The following is a 24,729-nucleotide window of genomic DNA, read 5'->3' as shown; positions in this document are numbered from 1 at the left end:
GGGTTGTATGGTTGCAACAACAGTTCAACACTCGAACCAAAAAGGCAGGAACTTGTCAGCGGGTGTGCGAACCTTTATTACACGTGCTTGTACAATGACCACGGCTGCTCGTATCGTCCAGCAGTCAGCGCTGTCTCTGTCTCTGTTCAGCGCAATACGTTCTTGTAGAACGGGCCCCCACAGACTTGCTACTGTAATGTGTTTGGGAAGAAAGGCCCCGACTAAACATCTACCTCTAACTATATACTAAGCAGACACGTGACTACTCGTCACCTAATCTACCTGTGCCTGACGCTGTCGTTCTAATACTAAGGGGACCACTGACTACTGCGCTATTCCCGTAACTACTTCATCTGCCACCCTGGACCCCGGGCCTCGAGATCGTCTCCGTGAGTCACGGTTACCTGTCAAGTCATAAAACCGGACAGAAAGGTTTCCCCCATACCTGGCCTCGAATTAGGCTAATTCGTGACGCCACGTCGGCCCTCTACATCCCCGCCGACTCTTTCTCCAACAGCGTCCTCGCTGATGAGCTTTAGCTAGCAAGACCAGGGCTGATATACAAGCTCGCCTAATATGCTTGCTACAGGGGGTGGGGGGGGTGTCTCCAATATCGAAGTTCTAAGCAACGCCTTTACCTAACAGAGTATAGACTTGCCTTAAAACAAAATATCTGTACTCCAACTAACCACTGAATCTGACCGACTGAATTTAAGGGCAGGCATTCCGTCAATCTGTCTCGTGTGTCATGACATTTCGTAGACGCAGCCGTAGCAAAATGAAATAAACAATAGCAACATAGACAACTAATGGTTACAACATATGTACGTGTTATCCCCAGTGTCAGTGAATAGTGTCACACCCGTTTTCTACGCATCTGAGTTTATGCCTGTCTCGCAGCAAGCCGCTGCAATTTGCTGCGCTGGGGTACTGCAGGCACTGTCACTTCTGGACCCCGGGCCTCGATCGTCTCCGTAAGTCACGGTTACCTGTCAAGTCGTAAAACCGGACAGAAAGGTTTCCCCCATACCTGGCCTCGAATTAGGCTAATTCGTGACGCGTCTACTGACACGTCGGCCCTCTACACATATAAACAAATAGCAAAGTGGTCTTGAGAGTGCCGTTAAACCCTTCTACAATGCCGTTACATTGCGAGTTGTATGGTATTGTCCTGAGGTGATTAATGGACAAAATGTGATTCACCTTGGACATTAAATTGGCTCCTTTGATCTGTCAGCAACATCATTAGATATGCTGACTCTCAACCATATTTCAAGCAGAGCTTCCGCTATAGTCTCTTTTTCCATGATTTTGAGAGCTGTTGCTTCTGCAAAACATGGCTTAATCCACCAGGGTGAGAATATACCGATGGCCTTGTTCTGATGATCAGGACAATCAGATCTGCTGCAACCCTGTTGAATGACTGGATCGATTTAATTTCATGTAAAAATACTGACTTGTTAACTATCGCAAGGACTCCCTCTACTAGAGTCACTCATCACTCATTTCTAATAATAGTTCTGCTCATCATCCAGCACTGCTCATCTCATGACTTTTTATTTTCTTGGGTGCACACTGAGTAGAGATGATCATAAAATTTTTTTGAAACTGTTGAAATAGAACTTTCCTGGAGGTAGGCCTCAAAGGATATTGCTGAAGAAGAAAATCCACTGAACATTGCTCTAAAAGTCATTTCGAGTTCTGCAAACAAAAGTTCTATATTTGGATGAAGTGTCACAAGCCCTCCTCTGTCTAGTAAAGATGTTAAGCTTAAAGTGCTTTCAGAACTGTTAGCTGAAAGTGACTCTAATATAGTCAAGATTTCCTGTTTTTCCTCTTGGTCCTTAAGTCTGTAAGTTTTTTTCTTGATTTTTTGCAAAACTGCTCCTCCAATGTAATGAGTAATGTTCTTTTCTATATCATTAAGTGATTGATTTCCTTTTTCTTGTATTTGATTTCTATCTTGAAAAATTTGTCAAAAACAGTACTAATCATAATATTCAAAGCTTCAAAACAGAGCCATGGTGAGACAGCTGAAGTGACCATCTCATCAAGTGACCGAAGGTTGTCTTGATCTTTCATTGCCATGTGGAATTTTGTCCACACTTTTTCCTTGCTGCTGTTCTTGAAACAGGTCTTAGGCAGTTCAAAACATCTTTCCAGGAACTGCATTCGAGACACAAGTTCTTGTCCTAAGAAAATATACAGAGGATTTCTGTTTATACATGAGAATTATACTTCAACACAAGCAGGGATGGGCAAGCTACTTTTAATTTGTAGCCGGCTAGGCTACAGCTACTTTTTTTCAAAATGTAGCCGGCTACACTACAGCTACAATTTTGCAAAAAGTAGCCAGCTACTTTGGGCTACTTTTAAAATGTAGCCAGCTTCTTTTGGCTACTTTTAAAAGCTGATGTTATAAAAAGTTAGCTGTAGCCAGCTGGCTGTAGCAACATACACAAACATCAAACTACACACAAAACACTATTACTTGCTAACACAAGAACTGGTTTTTATATACATTGACCTTTATTCTGATCTGAGACCACCAAAAACTCCATATTAACAACAAAATGCAAAGGTATAAAACAACCTTTTGACTTAGTGCTGATTTTTTTTTTTAGCCTGTTTATATAAGTTTAGCTTGCGGGTGGCTTGCCACAGTTGTTAGTACTAACGTCAGAATGGAGTGCCATATGTCTTTTGGTGGGTTCAGACAGTTGTTAATGTTTATGGCCAGCCTATGTTTATTTAGGACCTGACTTAATACATCTCTTTCATCTTTGTTTTCATGACACTCCAAAAGCACATGTGGGGTGCTAAGCCGATCTCCACATGTGCATTTCGGAGGGTCTTTATATGTAGTTAGATATTCTCCGCTAAGCCTCATTCTAGCTATCTTGGATTGGTGGGGCCTATTTGCGCCAAAGAAAAGTAGAGTATTACTGGGTTGTTCGTCTAGCAGTCTCCTAGTTCCTTTACCTTCACTTTTGTATTTCTCTTGCCACCTTATGTTTATAGCTGGTTTTATTGCTATTCTTCTCTCGGCAGGTGAAATAGGGACGCTTAGGGTGATTGCTAGGTGATTGTTAGTTTCTTTTACTGCCAGTTTGGCTAGTCTATCGGCTTCCTCGTTTCCTTTTATCCCAATATGGGAGGGGACCCAAAGGAACCTGACGTCTCCATTTTCTTTGCTAATCTTGTCTACGAGGGACAGTATCTCATATACAATATCTATTCTGTTTGATGATTGGTTTTTAAGAGCCTGGAGTGCTGACAGGGAGTCCGACAGTACTAGGAATTGTCGTCTTATGGTGTCCCTCAGTCCGAGTTGTATAGTCTCAAGAGCTGTCTGTATAGCAGTCATCTCGGCTGTGAAAATGGAGGTGTGGGTCGGGAGTTTGATGGAAAGGTTTATGTCGTCAGGAGAGTGAACTCCCAGCCCTGTTGCTTGTGTTTCTGGGTCATGAGAGCCATCTGTGTATATCTGTGTGTAGTCTTTGTAGGTGGTGCTTAGTTTGCGTTTGATCTTTGAGGTGATTAGGTGTTGGTGGCCCTCTTTGCTATATTTAGTGAGATCAGTGTCTATTTGCGGTTGTGGAAGTGTCCAAGGTGGAGTTTGCATGTTGGTGTGTGGGTAGGGTGCTGTAATGTTTGTTTCTGCTCCTTTTGTGTTTTCTAACTGTTGGATGTGTTGTTGTATAGTGGGTTGTGGGGTGGGGCGTCCTGTTCTGTGTCTGTGGGGTTGTGAGTGGATCTGTCGGACTGGGTGGTCTGGAGGGAGACACTGTGTCTTGTAGTAGAAGTTGGCTGTTCTCTCCTTGATAATCAGGTCTATTGGTTTTTGTCCCGTCTCTGCCAGTACCGACAGGTTTGGTGTGTGCGAGGGTACACTGATTATTTGTGAATACTGTTAAAACAAATCTACATGCTTTCAGTCCTTCATGGAATTGAACTTGACCTGAACTTTGGCCTCGAAGTTGCTGTCTGTCACCCTAGTGTGCAGCTTTGTCATGATAAGTCCTGCCAGACTGAACTATCTCTCAACCGCAGCACTGCTTGGCAAGACGGTGTTGGTGCGCAAATAGATTTGTTTGATCGTGGGGTATTTGTCCAGTTCATTGACATTCTGCGACAATCCAGACATCAGGAAGGTAGTTGTCCCTACAGATCTCCAAAACTGAATATTCCCATTCCTAGACTAGACCTTTTGAAATCGAGTTTGAAATACTCAGGGAGCTTACTATGGAACAGCCTCCCTCTCCATCTTAAGCAACATAACTCCCTCAACTGCTTTTGACGTCATCTAACTAAATACTTTCAGGACTGTTAGATACATCCCAGCTACAGGAAACCTTGTAAAGATTTTTTTTTTTTCTTAACCACTTTTGTACATATCCACCTTTCTTTATGTTTACTACAAATTATTCTATAATACTTCATTGCTTTGTTTATTTAAGTTTTTTTTACCTGTATCAGGCAGTGGCAAAAGAGCATTTTCTTGCTTATTTTATGTCTCGTTATTAAAGCATCGTCATTGTGGTAGCACTGTGCAGTGTGTGTGCACTCTTAGGATCAGGGTTAGGTCTCTTAGATGTCTTTGTATTGAAGCTGGATATTTTGTGTTCTTGAAGCCAATATGGCTGTATGCTATTGCAAAAAGTGGGTTTGTGTTGTGCTGACACAAGTATTAATCAGTATTTCCCACTCACTGTTGCTGGCACATAATGTAATCTTGCTTCTCTTGAAATTCTTACATTATTTTTATCTATATTTTTCAACTAATAGTTTGTTTTATATTTCTATAAATGTACACTTATCAGCAGATGTGTATATTGTACAATCCAAATATTACTTGCTAAAGGTTCTGACAGAATTAAGTATGCATTCCATTATTAACTGATTAAATTCCATGTTGAAGATACTTATAGAGCTGCAAGTCTCTTATTTATTATTACTTTGAATACTCATTTGTCAGCTCTACTGAAATCAATATTTTGGATGTAAAACCATCGAGTTCTTTGTATGTGTTGTATAGACTGTATATGACCCACAAATGTGGATGCTTAGATTTACACTGGAGATTTACTGGTCCCATCAAATGAGTGGCTTAAGATTGATTGAGAGCTGTTTATTTTGCTCTGCTCACTTGATATTTTGTTGCTTTATTTTGAAATAGAGTTTGTATGCTCACTACACAACTGTAATTATTAAAATCATGTGAAAAATATGACTCTTCTTCAAGTTGTTACTGAATGTGTGACCACATGGTACCAACTGTGGTGTTGTTTTTACTATTCATATTTGTTAAATGATCCTTGTGAAAAGTGTATATTACCAGAGCTCACAAGTTACATCACAGTCTCTCATCCATTGAAAACAATGATCATACCAAATCAGTTCATGCAGGCAGTGGCACAATCTAATATATAGTGACATGAAGGCTGGATTGGGCCTGACACATGCACACACAAAGGCAAAACACATTTGTATACTTTAGGTGCGTCACAAGTACCTGTTTACCTGACCTCCCGGTGGCGCTATATCCTAGGAATTGCATATAGAGAGAAGGGTTGGGGCCACCTAGCAACAGGAGGGTACAGGCGTTTGAGGTACCTTTAAAAAACAATTCGGGAGTAGCACAGATAGGGTTGGATGGTGGGGAACAAAGATTCTCATCTTGGGCCACTCTGCATGTGAGGCATGTTCACAGAGCTAACCATCGGGGTTTTCTCTCCCCTCGTAGTGTGAAATAACCTCTAGGTGGAAGTAGTTTCCTGCTACAACCAATATAGTCATCAGAAGAGCCTTGAGGTGGAAGATACACCCCATCACGTAGTATAGTGCATGTTTTGCTATACCCATCAACCAGAATGAACGCTTTAACCCAAGGACAGTGTTGAGCTGCTGTGAGGAGTGGGAGACTGCTCAACCACCAACCCCTACCTTCCCTGTAACAATAACGCTTTATGTCAGAACACCCAAGCCCGCTTTTGCGAGACTTTCAAAGCCAGGGCCACTTCCTTGTTCAGTACTTTCAACCCCTCTCATCACCCAGATGCTTTAAAGGAACCCTTGTTGAATTAACAGTCCAATAACAGTTTTATTCCCTCCACCATTTGCTGAGTACTCAGATATGATGTAGCTGCCTGTTAAATGTGTGCATATATTTAGTTTTATACAATTGGTTGTATGTAAGGCAAGTGTATATGTAGGTGTGTAGTAATGAGCTCTCACTGGTAATGTGTTCTTTTTTTGTAAGTCTTCCTTCTAGAACTTGAAGATCTGCTCCACAAAAGAATTAGTACATATTGACATAATTAGAAAAAAAGGTTCTCATCAGACATGATAAAGATCTGTCATCCAATCAGCCCATAAATTCATTCACACACAACTGACCCCTTCCCAAAAATGGGGTGGAGGAGGACTGACGCTGAACTGCTACTTAGATGATGGGTTTTCAAAGATAGATAAGTTGTTCCACAACTCACGGCCAAGATGAGAGAAAGAGCACCATCATTTTTCTATTTTTGACGGGAAATTACAAAGATAAGTCAGATAAAGAAAAAGCATAGACTTTAAAAATTCTAAAATACAGAGAAGTTTGATAACTTTAAAACGAATGGCAGCTTACAATCCATTGAGGGATAGGTACCAATGCACCTTTTGAAGTAGAAAGACAGCAGGGGTCTTTTTGGGTGCACCAAAGATGAATCTGGCAGTTTCTGTACTTTCTGAATGTGATTGTCATAATGGAGAAATTTCCTATAGTCTACGTGAGATAGAACCACAGAAGTCACAAGATGGTGATGGGTTGGACATATCTTACGTAGTTCATAGTACACACGCTGACAAATTTTACTGATAAAACCCTTTACAGAAAGTTTATTCTTTACTCAAATACCTAGATCGGCAGTTCTCAACCAGTGGTATGCAAACGTTATGCAAGGTTACAGAACGACATCAATGAGCTTGGACATGAACAGGTGGATCATGGATGTGCATAGGTGGATTGCTGTCTCATGAGACCAACGCTTAGCCTCTTGCGAAGTTCTCCACTGTAAGTCTCGGTGAGCCTAAACAATGAATGTGACAACCGAAAGCTTTGTACACACCTGCCTCGTTTTAGTGATCTGAAATAGGAATAAACTGGAAGCTCTGTACACATCTGCCTCATTTTAGTAGTTAACTGGGAGAAAAAAAAATCGTCTGCCAGCAGTTCTGTAATATGTTTGTGTAAATAAGCACAGGCCATTATGAAAATAAGTACTTTTATGCACAAACTTACATGTGAGGGGTAGACGCGGACATACTTTCACCCTTTTGGGGTACAGTCATGAAAAAGGTTGAGAATCTCTGGGCTAGATTATGAACAGATTCAGCACCAAAAAAAAAAAAAAAAGAGTGCGTGTGTGTCTGCCATTCTGAAAATCAACAAAGATACAATTTAAGAGTCACTAGAGCTTATTTTCATGTTTTAATATCTGACATACAGGCTTCCATTTAAGCATGGGTGTATATAGGATTAAGGAAAGAAAGAAATTAATCTTTGCTAGAAGAGTGATTGAGTTAAACGTCATCTGTAAAAACATGTAAGATAGTGTAACTCAACTCCTTAAGAGAGGCTGGATATTATTAAGAAGAAAAAGGCACACAATTCAGAGACAGATCAACTAAATGCACTATAAAACATTATAAAAGTTTTATTTTATTGTTTGTGTCTTTTATTCTTTTGGTGCCATGTGTTTCTGAAAAGTTACTCTCTATTGAATCAGAGTTACTGTAAAGGTTCATATCTTGTGATGTCTTGGATTTTTCTTTGCAGTTCCTTCCTGTTTCCAAACTGCTATCACTCCAGAATGTGACATTCATGTCAGCTGAGGTATTATGTTTGGTTTCCCATGAACATTCTGACTCATCAGCGTCAAGAGAATATGACTGCGAGTCACTGGTAAAAGACTGGTACCCACTGTCCCTCCATTTCTTTGAAGTTTTATACGTTGGGGTCTCATCCAGAGTATCCTCATCAAAATCTATGCCAATTTTTTGTTTGCTTGATGAAGATGTACCCTGTAGAGCATCGTCTGAAAGCTCGAATGTATCAGAAGAATCTTGTTCCAAATCATTTAAAGGAATGACAGTGTCATCACTTTCCTCTTTTCTTTGGGACATGACCGGCTCGCTTCCTGCAACCAATATATTTTACAGTTACAAGTCATGTAAACTGTAAAACTGACAGCTTTTGTAACTGCAGCACAACAACTTAGCTACATTTGACAACACTGATCACCTTTGCTTTCAGGTTATAGAAGTTTGGACCAAGTGTTAGATGATTTCTTTTAAAAAACTCCACCCCAAAACCCACATAATACTGGATTTTTGTTTGACTTATGAACAAATTACTTGTACTATATGCATTTTTTTTTTTTATTAAACAGAACTGTAATTGTAATGAAAATAAAATAGGTGTTTTCAAGCGTCAAACTGACAAAAGCCGATTGATTGTTCACTATATCGTTTAACAATGTATAATTGTATCGTGCAGCATCACGACCAACATAGGTCGAACTCTGTCTGAGCTGACCAGTAGTGGTAAATGAGCATTACGTAACAGACAATGAATGGTGAGATACATATCAGCTGAGTGTCGTCAGCAAAGCTGCAACAGTCGAATCAAATATATTTTTGTTCCTGAGTTGAAGTAAAGAAATGTAAAAACTCAAATTTCTTTGTCGCTTTAGCAGCCAAGAATAAACACCAAGAAATGTTTTATTATGATGACTTAATGCTCATAGACTAGTTGTCCTTCAACGATGTTTTTATGACGTCACATTAAACAGCTCAGTAAGGTCAGCAGTTCATTCACTACGAACTGAATCTGGGTAGAACTGTCCTAGGATTATTTTATTACCTGTATATAAACAAACTATTATGCATGGCAGTCGAAATCCCTAAAAGAGCGATTTATTAGCCTTCTCTATCACTCTATGAAAGCATACTGTCTTCAGCGTTTCATGAAGCTGTCCTGTCAAATATTTCACCGGTGCCAGTCCTAGCTTTTCCAACAGTTATTTCCCCCGTTGAAGCACATGGCGAAACCTGAAGTGCAAATAAAAATTATCCCTTATTCTCTAAAATCTTAGCTGCAAAACTAATGTTACATGTATTTGACAAACAGTTCAAATGACCTCACCTGTAACACTCGATCGATCGTATCTCGCGCTTATCCGAAATTTACGTAATTTTGAATGCTCGACAACTCAAAAACAAAAATCAATCTGTGCTAACCTGCTTACAGAATAGCAGGCGGCATCGTACTAAATAAATGACTCAGATTTCAGATGCTGAACACCACTTTGGCTTGCTGCAGTGAGGGTAAAATTTAGTGGAAGCTATATATAGGCTACATGGGATAAAGCGCGAAATGATGAACAAAAACACGTGTCATAGAACAAGGATGGCGGCGCGAGCATGGTTTCGGATTACGTCATAGGTCGGTCGGTGCTGTTTGAACAGAGGGAAGCGAGGTCTTATGTGCCTTATAAGACCAGACACGGCTTTAAGTAAATTACCTTTAATATATCGTCAATTTTGATTTTTAATTGTTTGGCCCTTGAATAAAACTTAAAAAATACTTTTATTGCGCGTGTGTTGAGGATAGCACAATAAGTCACTGACAACATACTCCGTCCCACACGTGTTCTTTCTTACAACAGATCCAAAGATTTGTACGTGGGCTTTCTCCTGTATTGAGCGGGAGCTTGTATTTATTGTAAAATGGAGGGCAACAACTTTTACATAACTCAACTTCAATGCATAAACATATGGCTATAAACCACAAATAGTATATTACTGACATGGACTACTGTCAACTTCCTTGACGCTCCATTTAGTTACAGAAAAGTTTCTCCAATAGCTCAGCAAAATAGTTCAACTCATTGTTCGGATGATGTCAAGAGACATTCACACCAATGCACACATATCATGACTTCTAAACAAATATTACATCATTTCACACCATTCTTACGTGGATAGGTTGAAAGCCAAACCAAAAAAAAAAAAAAACACTTTGTCAAAATTCGCTACAGTCTCTCTGCTTCGAAGGATGGCGTGGGAATAACCAAACTCAGTATTTTCCCCATCGAGAGGGATCCTGACTTCCACAGGTATACGGGTAAAGGTGATAATCCCTGCCTACCAACAGACAGAGGAGACAAACCCCACCCACCCCGTTCCTAACAGTGTCACTCTATCGATTGCCATGGAAACGATACAAAATGGTGCCAAAATATTTTAAATGCTTATAACTCAGTTGTGTTTATATTTAAGAAAATTTTATTGAAAACAATTTTTTAAAAATCCCTCGTACAAATGTTTAAATATATATATATACAGAAAAGCTCAACCAAATTTACGTCTGTATTACATTTTAATATAAAGATACAAAGTTTTGAAGTAATAAAACTGTAACAAAAAGCAAGAAATAAAAATGCCAGAAAAGAAAGTGAAAGCTTAGTAAATACTAAATATTTTTTAAAAAGCTCCCATAGAAATGTTTACTTATGTATAAACAAAAAGTCAGTCAAAGTCTTTATTACGTGTCAATTTAGCCTGCGTTGCCTTGCAATTTTTGTGAGCATCGGCAGAAGTAGCAGACACTCTGTGCTGATCTTTCTTAGTCAGCAGTCAGGATAATGGTATCAACATCAACATGTAACTCTTTCATTAAGGAAACTAATTCGAAAGCACAAACTGCATGAGCACCTGAACCTCCTACTCTTCAAAAACCCATGAAAGTAGTCTTGAAGCAACTGGATAATATCATGGAATTTGGACCCCATGAACCATCCTTATGATCAGCTCCTTATTTGCCATTCTTCTATATGCAGGGTATGGGTCTAATGCAAGAGCTGTCTTATATTTGAGGAATCTCCATCAGAAAGCATCTCCACATGTCTAAAACCAAATCTATTTTAAAAAATCTTTCCCCCAAAATTTTGGCAGCCTTTGACTCCATAGCCTTGCTTGAAAGAGAATGATTTCTACAACAATCAGGAGCACACTTTTCTTTCTAGTTCAGCTGCTGATAGCCTTGTTATTTTGACAAAACACAATGGAAATGTTATCCATGTCAAACAGCCAAGGATCACGCACTTCAAGATTCTTCTTAGTCTTGTTTTTCCCCAGTAAAATATAGGGCTAGACGTACACCACACCAATGGATCTGGTTCTAGGCATCCTTCTTTAGATGGGTCCATGTTATCCTGGCTGCCTTTGCTTTGTTAAATTGTCAGCCAACTTTCACAGGGTGTGATCAATCCAGCTCCACTTCTGCTCCTTGATGTTTTGGCTGGCAGGCTTTAGGTTGGTTCTCTCCAACGGGTCTGTATTGGAGATGTTATTGGGCCATCTGATGTTGGTAATGTGGCAAAGTCATTTGCTGACAAATGTCCGAATCTTGGTGACGTGTTTGTCACGTGCCATGTCTTGAATCTGTACAGAAGGACTGATTTTATTTTGGTCTTGAAAATGCAAATCTACACTGCAAGGTTATTGGTATTTTATTAAAACAAGTAATACTATGGCTGCACAAATTTGTGTTATCCAAACAAAATGTCACCACCACTAAAAAAAGTCATATTTTTTATTTGATGACATGTAAAATAGCCAAGGACCAGACACTGTAAGGTAATTTATTTAAACAAACGATACTATGGCTAAGCTAATTTGCATAAACCATTCAAAATGATGTCACCATTACTAAACAGAACAGGGTATCATGAACATAAGTCTGTACTATAATCATATAAAAGTTGCAGTGTTTTACAGTCATATTGCCACTATATCAAAATGTGTATATGGTCCATTACAGCTTGTTATATAAATTATTTGTTAAACTTGATTCATATGCAATTTTTAGGATAAGTTAAAATGGTTTGCGCAAATTTCCAAATGTGATTGCTGAGACAACATTTGTACTGATATTTTTATATCACTGTTTTATTAAAATTAAAAAGATGCAGTGTGTCATTTAATCAAACAACTAAGAACACATCAATGTTATGTAAAGAACAACACAGATGAGATAGCTTGACATGACAGTAATCTTACTACAAGAAAAATGCACACAGAGTACAGCACATGAAGCGACTGCTGTAAAATTTAGAAGAAATGACCAAAGTTAGCACACCAAATAAGAAGGTAATATACCCTAATTTATAAATACCCTGGTGCAATTAAAGGTAATTTCATCAAGCTTAACAAGCACCTCACAGATTTTGCTTTTCACAACCCATAAAAGAGGACTATCAGTCACATACTTCACACATACCTTCTACGGCATGTAAAACGGACGGCACCTGATTGTAAGTGGGAATGTGATCTTTGAGTGAGGTTCTGGCATGCAGGAAATGACCTTTCTAAGCGGCAATGAACTTTGGTGGTGACTACACATGTTCCGGTACACTAGAGGTCTCTGAGTACGCCCTCGGAGTTACGAAATATCCTGAGGTTTAGTTTCGTTACATACCCATATTTCTGCATGCTCCATTATCTCTGTCAACACACATGGAAAAATACACAGTTGTTGAAAATTCTATGAATGCAAAAATTAAGGAAATCAGAATGCAGTCATTTCCATGGGTTTTCTTGGCATAAGTGTGCTTGGTGTCAGACTGGCACATTGACCAATTTCACCGAAGTTTCCTTTCTGTAATGATTAGTAGCGACTCCATGCTTTTGTAGATATTCTTTCAGAGATGCAACATCAAGATTTTAAAAACTTGCTGCTAAATTTGATCAAAGCGCTGTTTTGCCCACGCTAACAAAACACAAATCTGAAAAGGCCAAGAACGATAAGTCGCAGAAAAAGGTCCGCCATTTAAGATCGCTGATGTTTAAAAAGCAGCGAAGTTGTCTTTCACACATTCTTCGTTGCTAGACACTTGTGTTGAAGACAAAAATCTAGAATTCTAGATATATGTGGTGTGATTCCAAAAGAATAATCAAAAAGAAAGACAAGTTCTACAAATATCTTTTCAATTGCTGAAGTCATCGATTGCAAGCTATAAGCAGACGAAACTCACGCAGGGAGGAATAACCACTTACTGGATCATTTTAAAAAAGTAGTGGCATTTTAGTCGGCGAAGAGAAATGTCAGCAAATGAAAACAGCCATCAAAACAATGCTGAATGGAGCGAAAGCCCTGGAAGAGGAATCTCACTTCCTGCAAGAAAAGCTACTGCAGCTCGTGTAAACTGTTGTGGAGAAGGCATGGAAAACAGCGTGGACTTTAACAGAGTTATGGCTCAGTCTACAAGGGAACCCATAGTAAAGTTGAACTTTGAAGGCATCAGTGATACACTAAGCCCTAAAAAGGAAACGTTATTAACCATAAACTACCACCAGGAAAGCATAGAAATCGACGAGGCATTAGTGTGTGAAAAGTGGGATTCTGAAGATTTTAGGTTGAACGGTCACCTAGAGTTTGAGAAATGTTCAGAGCATTTAGTCTGTGAAAAACTGTATTCCAAGACAGCAACTTCTGCAAGGATAAACTGTTGTCATGACGGTGCAAAGCTCAGTGGTTGTGAATGTTATAAAAAAGAATTAGCAGCAAAACTCAACTATCAGGATGATGCTGTGAAAGAAGTGGTAGTAGTGGGCTCTCCCTGATCAAAACAAAACTGGATCTAATTTTTCAGCTGCAGACAATGCCAAGAAAACTGGTGAGACTAAAAACTCAGATTATGATATTTGTAAAAAAGTTTTACATAGATCACAATGTCATAATTCTCAGGAAGTAAACATTCATCATGATTCCAGTGTAAGAGGCCAAGATCATGCATATGTCGAGAAAGAACCCAGCTTGTATATCAAGAATGTTGAACTCTTGCCAAACATAGGCCATCTTCTAAACAGTCTTTAAAGGAATACAAATTTATAGCATATCCCTGTGGGTAAAACATCATTAATGCATGAACATAATCTGGAATTGAGAATTCCTTCTGATATAGGACACCAGAATACATTTGAGAACTGTTTCTGAAACTGATTAACCCTCTGAGCACAGTGGGCCACGATTGTGGCTTTGTCGGGAAACATGGGGAAGGCAATTTTCATTACTTTTATTGCAAAGTTCAAGCTTTCTCCTATCCAAAAATGTATAGGTTTCTTAGTCTAATGTTTACCTCAGAGCAGCAATAATAAAAAGCAAACTTCATTCACTGTTGTCTTCACAGTCTAGAGTTATAAGCCAATCATTGTAATGTTAAATTTTTATGCCATACTAAGGGAGTTAAAGAGAAAGCACAGATATCATTGATCTCTTTTGTAAATGAGTATCCTCTGAAGTAACTCTGAGCAATTGACAAAAAAGTATTAAGAAATAAAATACATTTTACCTTAGAATTTTACAGTATTTAACATAAAAATGTTCGCAAGGCATTACTTCTACCATTCTACCAACAATAGTCATAAAATACTCGTATAAAATCTCTTTTAAGTTTTTTTTATATGAGTGTATGTACATGTGTGTTTGAGGGTGTGAATTGATGAGGAATTTTTTCTCATGTCATCTTAGATCTCATCAGAAATAATATATGTTGTTTGCTCATAAAGTTATTGTTTTAAGCAATATTCCTTTGGGGATGAAGATTTTGACTTTTCTTGGTATTTACATTTATGTAAGAACTGGACAATTTTTAAACAAAAGTTTTAAGTGAAATAAAATCTCAATGTGTAAAATCAAAATATTTGTCCAAAATGCTGCTCACTAGTACTACATTTATTATGTTTATTTTTCCTTAATGTTGATGTGTTTATATGCATTTACTGATTGCAAAAAATCTTTGATGGCATGAATACCTGAATGCATTTATGTTATTGACTGTTGTGAAAACAATTCTGCTGAAAACTATATTGAATAACCATGGATAAGGTGACCAGACGTTTCGAGGGCGAAAGCGGGACACGTGCCGATGATGGTGTCGTCACCGTCAAAGAACGCCGAAAAAAGTGATTTTTAAAGACAACCGGGACATTTGATGGACTTGCCAGAAAGCCAGAAAGCGGGACATTGGGCGTCCCGCCCGATTAGCAGGCGGGACACGAGGTCAAAAGCGGGACTGTCCCGCCAAATGCGGGACGTCTGGTCACCTTAACCATGGAACATCTTTCTTTGGATTAAGATGTACTATAGTTTGAGTGCTAGTTTAACTTTTAACAGTGCCTTCTGAAGTTTTCTATTTTTCAATTTTTGGAACTGCTGAAACAGCATGGTTGAATGACAACACTCAAGTCTTTTTTTGTCAGGTCACTGTAACTTGCTTTTTCAGTTTCAAGGAGTATGATCAGAGATATATAAACACCGAACTTTAAAAGGTTTTCCTTTGTTGGTCATGACATGGTTGACTGCATAATGATTACATTCTCCCAATAAATAAGTTTAGTATTCCATAATGCTTTTCAGTGTTATCATATTATCATTCTTAGAATAGTTCATTCATGTACACTGTAGATAAGTGAATGTTGTGGTTTATGGGATGCTCATGCAACAAAATTTTAACGTGTGACAATAATTGATCTTTGAAAGTAATGCACAAAAATCAGTTTCACATACATCTGGATAAAGCTGTTAAATATAAATCAACATGCAGGAGTTGAATGTTAGGCAAACAGACAAGGCACCCACCATCTAAATTCTAACCGATCTATGCACTCTACAATTGAAAAGCCAGCTTGAAAATGTATTCTTACACATTATGTAGATAAAGAGATAAAGATGCTGAAGTAACCTTTTATGTGGTCGTGCAAATCGCATATGATTATAATTATTTGGATTACAATAACACAATATGAAAAAGGTAGTAAGCATTCTTTGAACTCATTTACTCATCCAGATAATACTAAAATATTAGATAGGGTTGAAGAGCTGCCGCATACGATGGCTCCGAAAATGCAAAATGTTGTCACTTGAAAAAATATTTTTCGAAGTCGATGTAGTCTAAGGGAGACAACAGTTGTTAGTGGACATGAGTAGTGGAACGCTGAAATAATTATTATTATGTATGGTCAGCATGGCAGTGTGGTGCTACTTAAGTAGTGTCTGTTACGAAATGATTTTAGGATATTTATTCTTTCGTACAAACAAAAATTGTTTGCATATATACAGAGAGAGACAAGTGAGAGAGAGAGAGAATCAAGGGGTGGGGGTACAAAAATAAAGCGAGTGACTTCCCCTTGCGCGGCTTCTTCAAGCGACGATTGTGTATTTCTTGTGTGTGCAGTGTGCGTTCTAATAGTAGGACTAGCAGGGACTGAATGATCATTAAAAGGTGACAGTTTATCTTTTGCATTCTTTTAGTTGTCAGATATTGTCGGATAAGTAAGTAGAACTCTTTTAACGAATTTGTCTGAACAACGTCAATACACTGGAGTGCAGTTCCACTTATAGAAAGCGCATTTAGAGACATTTCTGTCTTTACTGTGTCAGTGTATAACAGTTGTAGTAATAGTAGCAATAGGGGTATCATTTAACTCTTAAGGTAATTTTAATTTGTGTGGTTCTGAGTTTCACACAAATACATCAAAACTAAAACAGATTTCTGTTTTGGAATGTTACCTAGAGAGTTCTTACAGCTATTCCACTTTGGTGCATCTTTAATGTTAATTCAATTCAATTCAATACAACTTTATTCATCCACAAGGGCAATTATAGGTAAGATGACACGCCAGCACACTAGAGGGAAGAATTTTATGAGAGATGAAAGGGAATAGATTCTGGCGACATACACACACACATGTGCACACACACCCACTCATACAGTAACATAGCAACAGGAGGTTCAGTGGGCACCCCGCACAAGGTCACCTCAGACGGACACATCATCACAGCTAGTGGAATTTAAAAAGTGGATGGCTCACGGAATGAACGAGTTACGGTAACGGTTCGTTCGACTTACCGGTACAGCGTATCTGCGACCAGACCGCAGGAGTGAGAACTCACTCGCCAACACATGACCAGGAATAGTTAGGATACGGGATGCCGTCCTAAGGATTTGCTGTTTATTGAAGAGGGCTAAATCCCTCTGCTTGGTTCCGGTGATTTTGGAACAGATCTTAACAAGGGAGACAAGGCTGCTCCTGTTCCCTACGGAGAGGTTGTGAAACCAAGAAGTGAAAGAAAAGGTGATGAGACTCTCAATGAAGGACTGATAGAACCGAGTGAGAATGACTGGGCTGACAGAGAAAGACCGAAGCTTCCGTAGCAGGTATAAGCGTTGCTGGCTCCGCCTGAGGATCATGTCAGTGTTCACATCCCATTTAAGTTTATCATCAAAGATAGTACCTAAATATTTATAAGTGTTGACAATCTCGATGGCATCACCATGGATAGTGCTATTAACCACAACAGGTCTGTTCAGCCTAAAGTCAAAGATCATTTCCTTTGTCTTCGAGACATTCAAATGTTAGTTAATATAAGTTGCATGTTATTTGTAATTAGCTAGAAATCTTTGTGAAAAGTAACATTTGCATTTACTTGTGCTACAGCATCTTTCGAATTGCTAGTAATATTTGAGGTAAGGAAAAAAAATTCATGTATATCAATGTCATCCATAAAATGTAATCTGAATAAGGTCTCCCCTGACTCATTTTTGCCTTGAGAGAGTGGATTATTAAGTACTTCAATCCACCAGAATAAGACATATCTCTACATTCTAGCAATTTAATATAATACAATAAGCCATCCTTCTTCAGACAGTTGTGTATGTGGGTATTCATGCTTTGTTGATTTTGTTGGAAAACATGCTAGGTGTGCTGTACCTGTATTTCATCTATTGAACACATGCCATGTTATTTTTTTAGCATTGATACAATGGGGAAAAAACAGCATGATACAAAGTCCAATGAAAATGCAGACCAGTGGTTGACAACAAGAAATAAAAGCAAGGTATTGCTCCAACATATTGTATCTTATTCTTAGTACTAGTAAAATCACATTAAAATGTTAACTTTCAACTGTATGTATATGTCTTAGGAATTTGATGTAATGTATGAAAGTGTTTTTTTTTCTGCAGAACAATGCTTGAAGATTAGATGGGCATGTCTATCAGCTTTGTTCTCCCTTTTTGTTTTATTCAGTATTGTTTTTAATGTGGGGTTCATCTGGTCTATTAAAATTCCAGCTATTTGATTATCATTTTTGATTTGTTTTTTGTTTTGTATACTTGAAAATTTCAGATGTGTCTCAGCTAAGATACTGTAGCTTCAATACTTTATGTTAATTCATACAGAGTTATACATTTTTATGTGCAGATATTTCAGTAGTATGAAATCAGCATAGTTGTTCATATTTTTCAATGATTACCAAACTAAAGTCATATACAAGTTTAGAAAAAGTAGTATGTGTTACAAATGTCAAATACAATTTCAGACAACACTTCTACCAAAGCGACGTGGATGCTGCTCACTTGTAAAGAAGTTATCCCCAGGAAGGGTAATTATATCCCCTTTACAAAATGTAGAGAGGAAAAGCAAAATAAGGCAAACATCTTTAATGGATTTCTTCACTGCACCTCATCTGAATGTTTTGAAACCTCTTTCAGCAGGTAATATTTATATTTAAAAAGACTTAGGAGATTCTTATTCAAATAAACCTTAAAATTAAAGCAAGAAAAGGATGAAATAGAGAATTAATTTTTTTGGAGATGATATGCCATGTTTATCGGTGTATACTTGTATTTGTGCTATCTCTTCTACTGAACATTTTTCTTTTGTGATGATAAGCGGGGAATAATTATTTTCTTTGACTTTATTCTTTGACTGTCCATTAGACTAAGTACATTTTAATGAACTGATAAAATGTTAGCTTTTTACACGTTTGGAACTGTTAAACAGGTATATTATATATTTCTGGATTTATAAACTGAAGCTGTGGTATATATAAACCACATATATATATATAAACTGAAGCTGTAGTGTTAGTCTGGTTATCCCTCCTTAACTGTCAAACATTAATTGGTGAGAATCAGAGTGTTGACATAGCTTTTTGCATTAGGCATAATACTTGAACATCTCATTACTTTCAGTTCTTTCAGTTTGTCATATATGAATAATGTTTCTCATTTAATGTCCCTCAGCTTTTAGCTGCCTTATCTCAGATTAGGTCTATAAAATCATACCTCACATTTGACTCTCATATTCTGAAGGACACATATGCACCTTCCATCATTTTTCTTTTAATCAGTGCATTCTCATCATCTCCTAGATAATGACTAAGTGTTTTAGTGAGATGTCTTTTTCCACACTGTGGATTTCCCTACCATATCTTCATCACATTGACTCTATCAGGCATCTTTCAAAACTGCTTTAAAGACATCTTTTCAAGAATTATTTTCACTTGGTTTTTTAAATAACTTTTCTTTCCTACTTGCTACCTTAGATTTTTCTTGATAATGTTTGATTGGCTTCACTTATTATGCCTGTGTGAGTGTATGCCTGTGTCATTACTTTCACAAGTTTAAAATTTGTTGTCTTTGTAAAGAAAGGTAAGCCTAGCTTTGGCCAGGGTATGGCACTAGACAATTCTTGCCATCATCATTCATTCTGACATAAGAATGAGAGCACAAGGCTACTCATATAGTTTATACTTTTAGTGATGTTTTCTGTGTTCTAAATGTTGTTATCGTCTTATAACTTTAGTTTTTATAATTTGACAGTTTAACAATAATAATAAACGCAAAGTATGTATAGCGCATATTCATACTCATAAGGAGGATGCTATTAGCGCTTAAGAACACGGACAACATATGAGGGACAGAAGAATAAACAAACAACATATGAACAATGGCAGGATAAACAGTAATGCTGATAATAATGAATAAAGGACAAAGAAAATGCAAAGATGAGCCGAGTAACAAGGACTGAAAGTATTGTGATTTTGCAAAGGAGGATGAGTAGGGAAGTAGCAATTAGCAGAAAAGAGGGAAAGGGTGTGAAAAAAGACTAGCATTGTGCGGACCGTTGTTATGATAAAGGAAGAGGTGTGTTTTCAGTGCACATTTAAAAGATTGTGGGTAGGTAGCGGATATGAAAAGTGACAATTTCTTATTCTGCATTGTTTTGTTGGTCTGCACTTGGTGCTAGAACAAAAAATTATAGTTCTCATCTTTTTGTGTTGCTTAAAATTCTTTTTGCTTTGTGTTTTTTTTCTCAGCAGATGTAACACACTCTGACACAGAAATTTCAAATATCCACGAAGAAACGACAGACAACGCATGCCCCTTCTCACTCTTGTCCGAAGAATTCATTGACCAGCCATCAACACCTTTGACATCACAGAAAGGATCTGCAGGATCATCTATAGGTACACACACAGTTCACATGAAAATTAATCCAGATAATGAAAAATCTGAATTGATTAGTCATGTGTTAGATGCTCGCTGTTTCCCAACAGACTGCTACACATTACCTTCTGAGGAGTCTTCTGTAGAGGACAAAGAAATGTTAAGGAAAGATGTGCACAGCATAAAGGAGAAGAAAATCTGTAGTCAAGTGTTGATGGATTGTTGCACACAGAAAACTGACCTTTTCGACATGGACTCCCTTTGCACCCCTTTCTTTCTGGAGCAATCCCAGGATGACTCTATAGAACACTCGGAGGAAGTTGTCAGGTTTCTTTCAAAGCATCAGGGGAAATTGTCTACAACTGAAGAATGTAAAGCCAAAGATTTTGAATATTCAGACCTAAACCTTGGACATTGTTCTGAAATGTTCACTAGGATGTATGGTGGGGAGAACAAAGAGGAGTTTTTGGAAGAATCCATCCCAGTCAGAGGTTCTTTGTCTGGAAGTCAGAGTGATGACCACAGGTTGGTCTCATCTGATGACACTGTTGAAATGGGTGAAAAACTAAACTCTTCAGTAGTGTTTGATGATCTTCAGACACCTGATTTCTTAAGAGATATCCATTCTAGCTTAGATTCTAACTTTGAGTGATGGTTTCTGATATTTTAAAAGTCAGCAACAGAGATTTTTTAATTCAAACTGTACAAACAAAACGGTGCAATTGAGCTGTTGCTATGAAGTCATTTGCATCTGTAAGTGTGTACTGTATAGGAAGAGTTAAGGAAAAACAGAAGTTAAAGTATATTGGAAAAGAAATTTAGCATGTTTTATGATGTGATAACCAATACCAGACTGAAAACAATGTTTACCTTATTACGTCTTTACCTTTTAAAGTTTCTTCTCAAGTCTATTACAAGTTCAGGTATGGCATTCTCATATTACTCTCAGCTCTTGTTCTTGTTATTTGGTTCCTTTTTGTGTTTTCTGTATTTGATTTTATTCTTCGTTTAGTACGGTTGTTTATTCTTTTAAGGTTCATGCGTTATTTGTTTTCCTGTCCCTCGTATGCTGTCCATGTTTCATTCTTGTTTTTAAGCGCTAAGAGCATGCTCCTTAGCAGTGTGAGTATATGCTTGACAAATTTTGCAATTATGATGATGATGATTATTATTATTCAACACATAGTAACACTCCCTGAATAAAATATTGAGGGAAAGGAAATTAATGTTTTCTATTTTTTTCATCATTCTAATGTCCTTGTATATAATGTATGTGGATAGAGGTTACTGCTGGCAGTGTTGGGAGGGTGCACTTGGTTTACAGAAAATGTAAGACTGGCTAATGTTTTGAATTAGTAATTACTGGACCAACTGCATTTTATTTCCAGACTGAAGCAGGTCACTGCTCTTATCTTGGGGAGATAAACCTTTCTGTAAAACGCCAACTCATGCTCAAATAGTTGCGTCCCTTCGACCGTCTGTATCGTTCAGAAGCGCAATAGCATCAAATGTCTTAGGAAACAAGAGCAAGAAAACGTTTGAAGCAAATACGCTCAATGAGGCTTCACATAGTCCGGTCAGTTTGGCTATCCCAGCAGTACAGGTGTACCTTATTTATTAGGAAAGGTCAAAGGCCGCATTCAACACGCTGTACCTTAGACACAGTGAGCCATTCCTAGTTCAACATTTTTACAGTCATCACTGTAACAGATCTATTACCTGTTTCTGCAAACACATTAAAATATATATTGTCGATCCTAGTGAATAAACACTGGCATGATACTAAAACTGTTCAACTTAAATACTTGGTGTAAAACTAATGTTTAACCAACGTTACTTTCGGAAAGGGAGTTGAGGGCATTTTGGAATGATCCACCTGCGGTAAATATCCAATCATCAACTAGATTCTGCGTTTCACTCCTTGATCTGCTGTTCAGGAACATGGGAAGTTCTCCATGTTAGCACCAAAACCCCTCCCCCCACCAAAAAAAACCCAAAAAACCTCACCAATAGAACAGACTCACTCATTGAAATTGATGGATGGAATAGAACTAATCAGCCTGCCAGAGGGAAAATCAAAGCTATTAAGATGTGTTTGTCGGTTCGTGTACTTGTTAAATGATAGCTGTTAACGTGCCCCTTGTCCTTTCTACCTCTGCTTCGGTCTGTCGACTTCATCTTTGGTTGCTTATGGGATGTGGCAGCACACGCCAGCTGTTGCCCTCGTCCGACAGCAAACGAGAGGCGCGCGAGGAAGGCGTGGCTCACCGGCCGCCTACCTTTCGTCTTTGCAAAGACAAATCGCGAGAACGAACAATGAAGTCCGTTTTTGTTTGTCCTTTTTACGGTGGGAGGGGCCTGCCAAATTCTTGTCCTTTTTTAAGTTTATGTTGCAGGAAATGGAAAACTTCCCTTTCTCGCTAGAATCGGAATGGCTGAAATGAGGCCGTCTATGTAGCTTCCGAAATATTAGTTGACTGATGGATATTTTAAACAAAAACAAGTCTAATATGTAGACATGTGGATGGATTAAGCAAACCAAATATTTAAAAATTTCATTAACAAAATTAAGAATCGCTGAATGTGTGAACGGTGGACAAGCAGTTTTACCTGTGCCTTTGGTGTCGGACGCAGGATCCAACACGTAAACCGTTGTCGTGTGTTGGTGTATGAGTATCAACCCTCAGTCGACATGTGTTCGTCCTTCGCCTCCTCCCTGGGCTGTTGGGTTCATCAAGGAAAGGCAGTTTCTGTACCATCTACGCAGTTTTGGATGTAGCCTTGTAGGTTGGTTTCGATCCCTGGTATGGTTTGGCCACGTCGCTAGGCATGAGAGATACCCTCCCGAAGGTGGTCCTCCAGGGATACGTGAAGGGCGGTTGATGCCGAGGAAGATGATGATGACGACGACATTTTGTCGATGATTTCGATTTGTCAATCTCTGGCTTTCTTTTTAGTCTCTTTGTGGCCTCTGCCCTTGGGTGTGCCTGCCTCGTGCTGTGAAATGACCGCTAGGTGGAAATGTTTTTTCAATTTTCCTTACTTATTTCTTAATCCAGCCTTCTGTTCGTCATAAAGTGTAAATGTATACTCACGTGACTCATTCCTGTAGAATGGTGATAACAACTATTTCCCCTCCTCTCTCGTTTTCACTCACTCTTCAACACATGCATACGAGATGTAGAACAAGATAGACGGAAATGTTGGCGACTTTCGCTTTTCTTCGTAAACGCGGAAATTCAGGTCCATAGAGTTAAAAGAAATAGTATTTATGTACAAAAGTAACGGGCATATACATCTTAAGAGAACTGTTCTCGTTAACCTACGCTCACGGAAGTCGACTCCTGCTCACATTTGTTTATAAAAACTCCCCACTATGAACTAGAGGACCGAGCGCGTGCACACAAACTGATTTTGACATAGTCACGTGATAGCTCTGTCGAGTCATTCACCTCAACATCTCTTGAAAACAGTTCTTTGTTCGACCTGGCATCGCATCGCAGCAAGAAAACAGTTCACATCAACAGCTGTAGGAACCTGTAGACAAGGAAGCTGGTGAACTGGTGTCTTACTCAGCTTTGATGGCGACAGGATTTCCTCCTCCTGAGGTCAGATGACGGTGTGTGGACATTTCCAGTGGACTTGTGATTTAAAGCATTTCTGTGAAACAGTTGTCAGACACTTCCATGATCAGCTCTCAAGTTGTGTATGTTCAGGGATGACGACAATGAAATTGTACGTATGTATGTATGCAAGTTTAGACGAATGAATTTATTTTTATATATAGATGTTTGTTTAACTTCGACTCTATGACCTCCCTTAAATCCGAACATAAGACTTTGCTGCTTAAAAATCAGTGATTTCATTCTACCATATATGGACTGTGGGTGTGTAAGTGTATTTGTGAGTGTGTGTGTGAGAGAGAGAGAGAGTGTGAGTGAGCGTGTGTGTGTGTGTGTGCGCGTGAGTTTGTGTTACAAGGTGTGATAAGAGGGGAGAAAAGATTTACATAGGATTGTTTGTTTTGATAATTTCTCATATCTGTAAATTCCTCTGAGCGTGTTTTATTGGAAAAGCGCCATCATAATCATCATCATCAATCATCATCATCATCAATCATCATCATCATCATCATCATCATCATCATCATCATCATCATCATCATCATCATCATTTGTGCATAAACATGAGATAATGTGAGTGAGAGAGAGAGAGGAAGACTCACTGAGTACAGTTAAGCTTCTCTTCCTTTCTCTCTTCATTTCAATACTGTTCTTTTTAGTTTCTTCCTTCTTTCTTACTGTCCCATCATTTTTTTTTATTTGAAGGTTGGGATGGAGTCGAGTCATGAAACTCACACTACCCAACCCTGCTAATTATTGCT

The 24,729-nt window shown here is 38.3% G+C and overlaps 1 protein-coding gene and 1 long non-coding RNA gene across 9 annotated transcripts; one reads left to right on the top strand and one right to left on the bottom strand.

Annotated features, from left to right (window-relative positions):
• Positions 1 to 7,081: 7,081 nt before the first annotated feature.
• Positions 7,082 to 24,080, bottom strand: LOC112555401. Of its 4 annotated transcripts, none has more exons than XR_003097464.1 (3): positions 9,194 to 14,928; positions 8,912 to 9,099; positions 7,082 to 8,186 (listed from the first exon to the last, which is right to left on the bottom strand). It is a non-coding gene; the product is annotated as an uncharacterized LOC112555401 (long non-coding RNA). The 4 variants fall into 4 exon arrangements; XR_003097466.1 differs by having other exon boundaries at positions 9,000 to 9,099; XR_003097465.1 differs by adding an exon at positions 22,956 to 24,080 and having other exon boundaries at positions 7,084 to 9,099; positions 9,194 to 13,733.
• Positions 16,195 to 22,949, top strand: LOC112555397. Of its 5 annotated transcripts, none has more exons than XM_025223770.1 (4): positions 16,195 to 16,267; positions 17,866 to 17,950; positions 18,434 to 18,608; positions 20,216 to 22,949. In XM_025223770.1, exons 2-4 carry the CDS (start codon positions 17,876 to 17,878, stop codon positions 20,995 to 20,997), a joined length of 1,032 nt encoding a protein of 343 aa, XP_025079555.1. In that variant the 5' UTR covers positions 16,195 to 16,267; positions 17,866 to 17,875; the 3' UTR covers positions 20,998 to 22,949. The 5 variants fall into 5 exon arrangements, with proteins under 5 accessions (XP_025079555.1, XP_025079554.1, XP_025079553.1 ...); XM_025223769.1 differs by lacking the exon at positions 16,195 to 16,267 and adding an exon at positions 16,273 to 16,334; XM_025223771.1 differs by lacking the exon at positions 16,195 to 16,267 and adding an exon at positions 17,547 to 17,579.
• Positions 24,081 to 24,729: the final 649 nt, after the last annotated feature.

Source organism: Pomacea canaliculata, linkage group LG14, assembly GCF_003073045.1.
Source record: "Pomacea canaliculata isolate SZHN2017 linkage group LG14, ASM307304v1, whole genome shotgun sequence".
Classification (NCBI taxonomy): Eukaryota; Metazoa; Mollusca; class Gastropoda; order Architaenioglossa; family Ampullariidae; genus Pomacea; species Pomacea canaliculata.
This window is presented reverse-complemented; position numbering and strand designations above follow the sequence as displayed.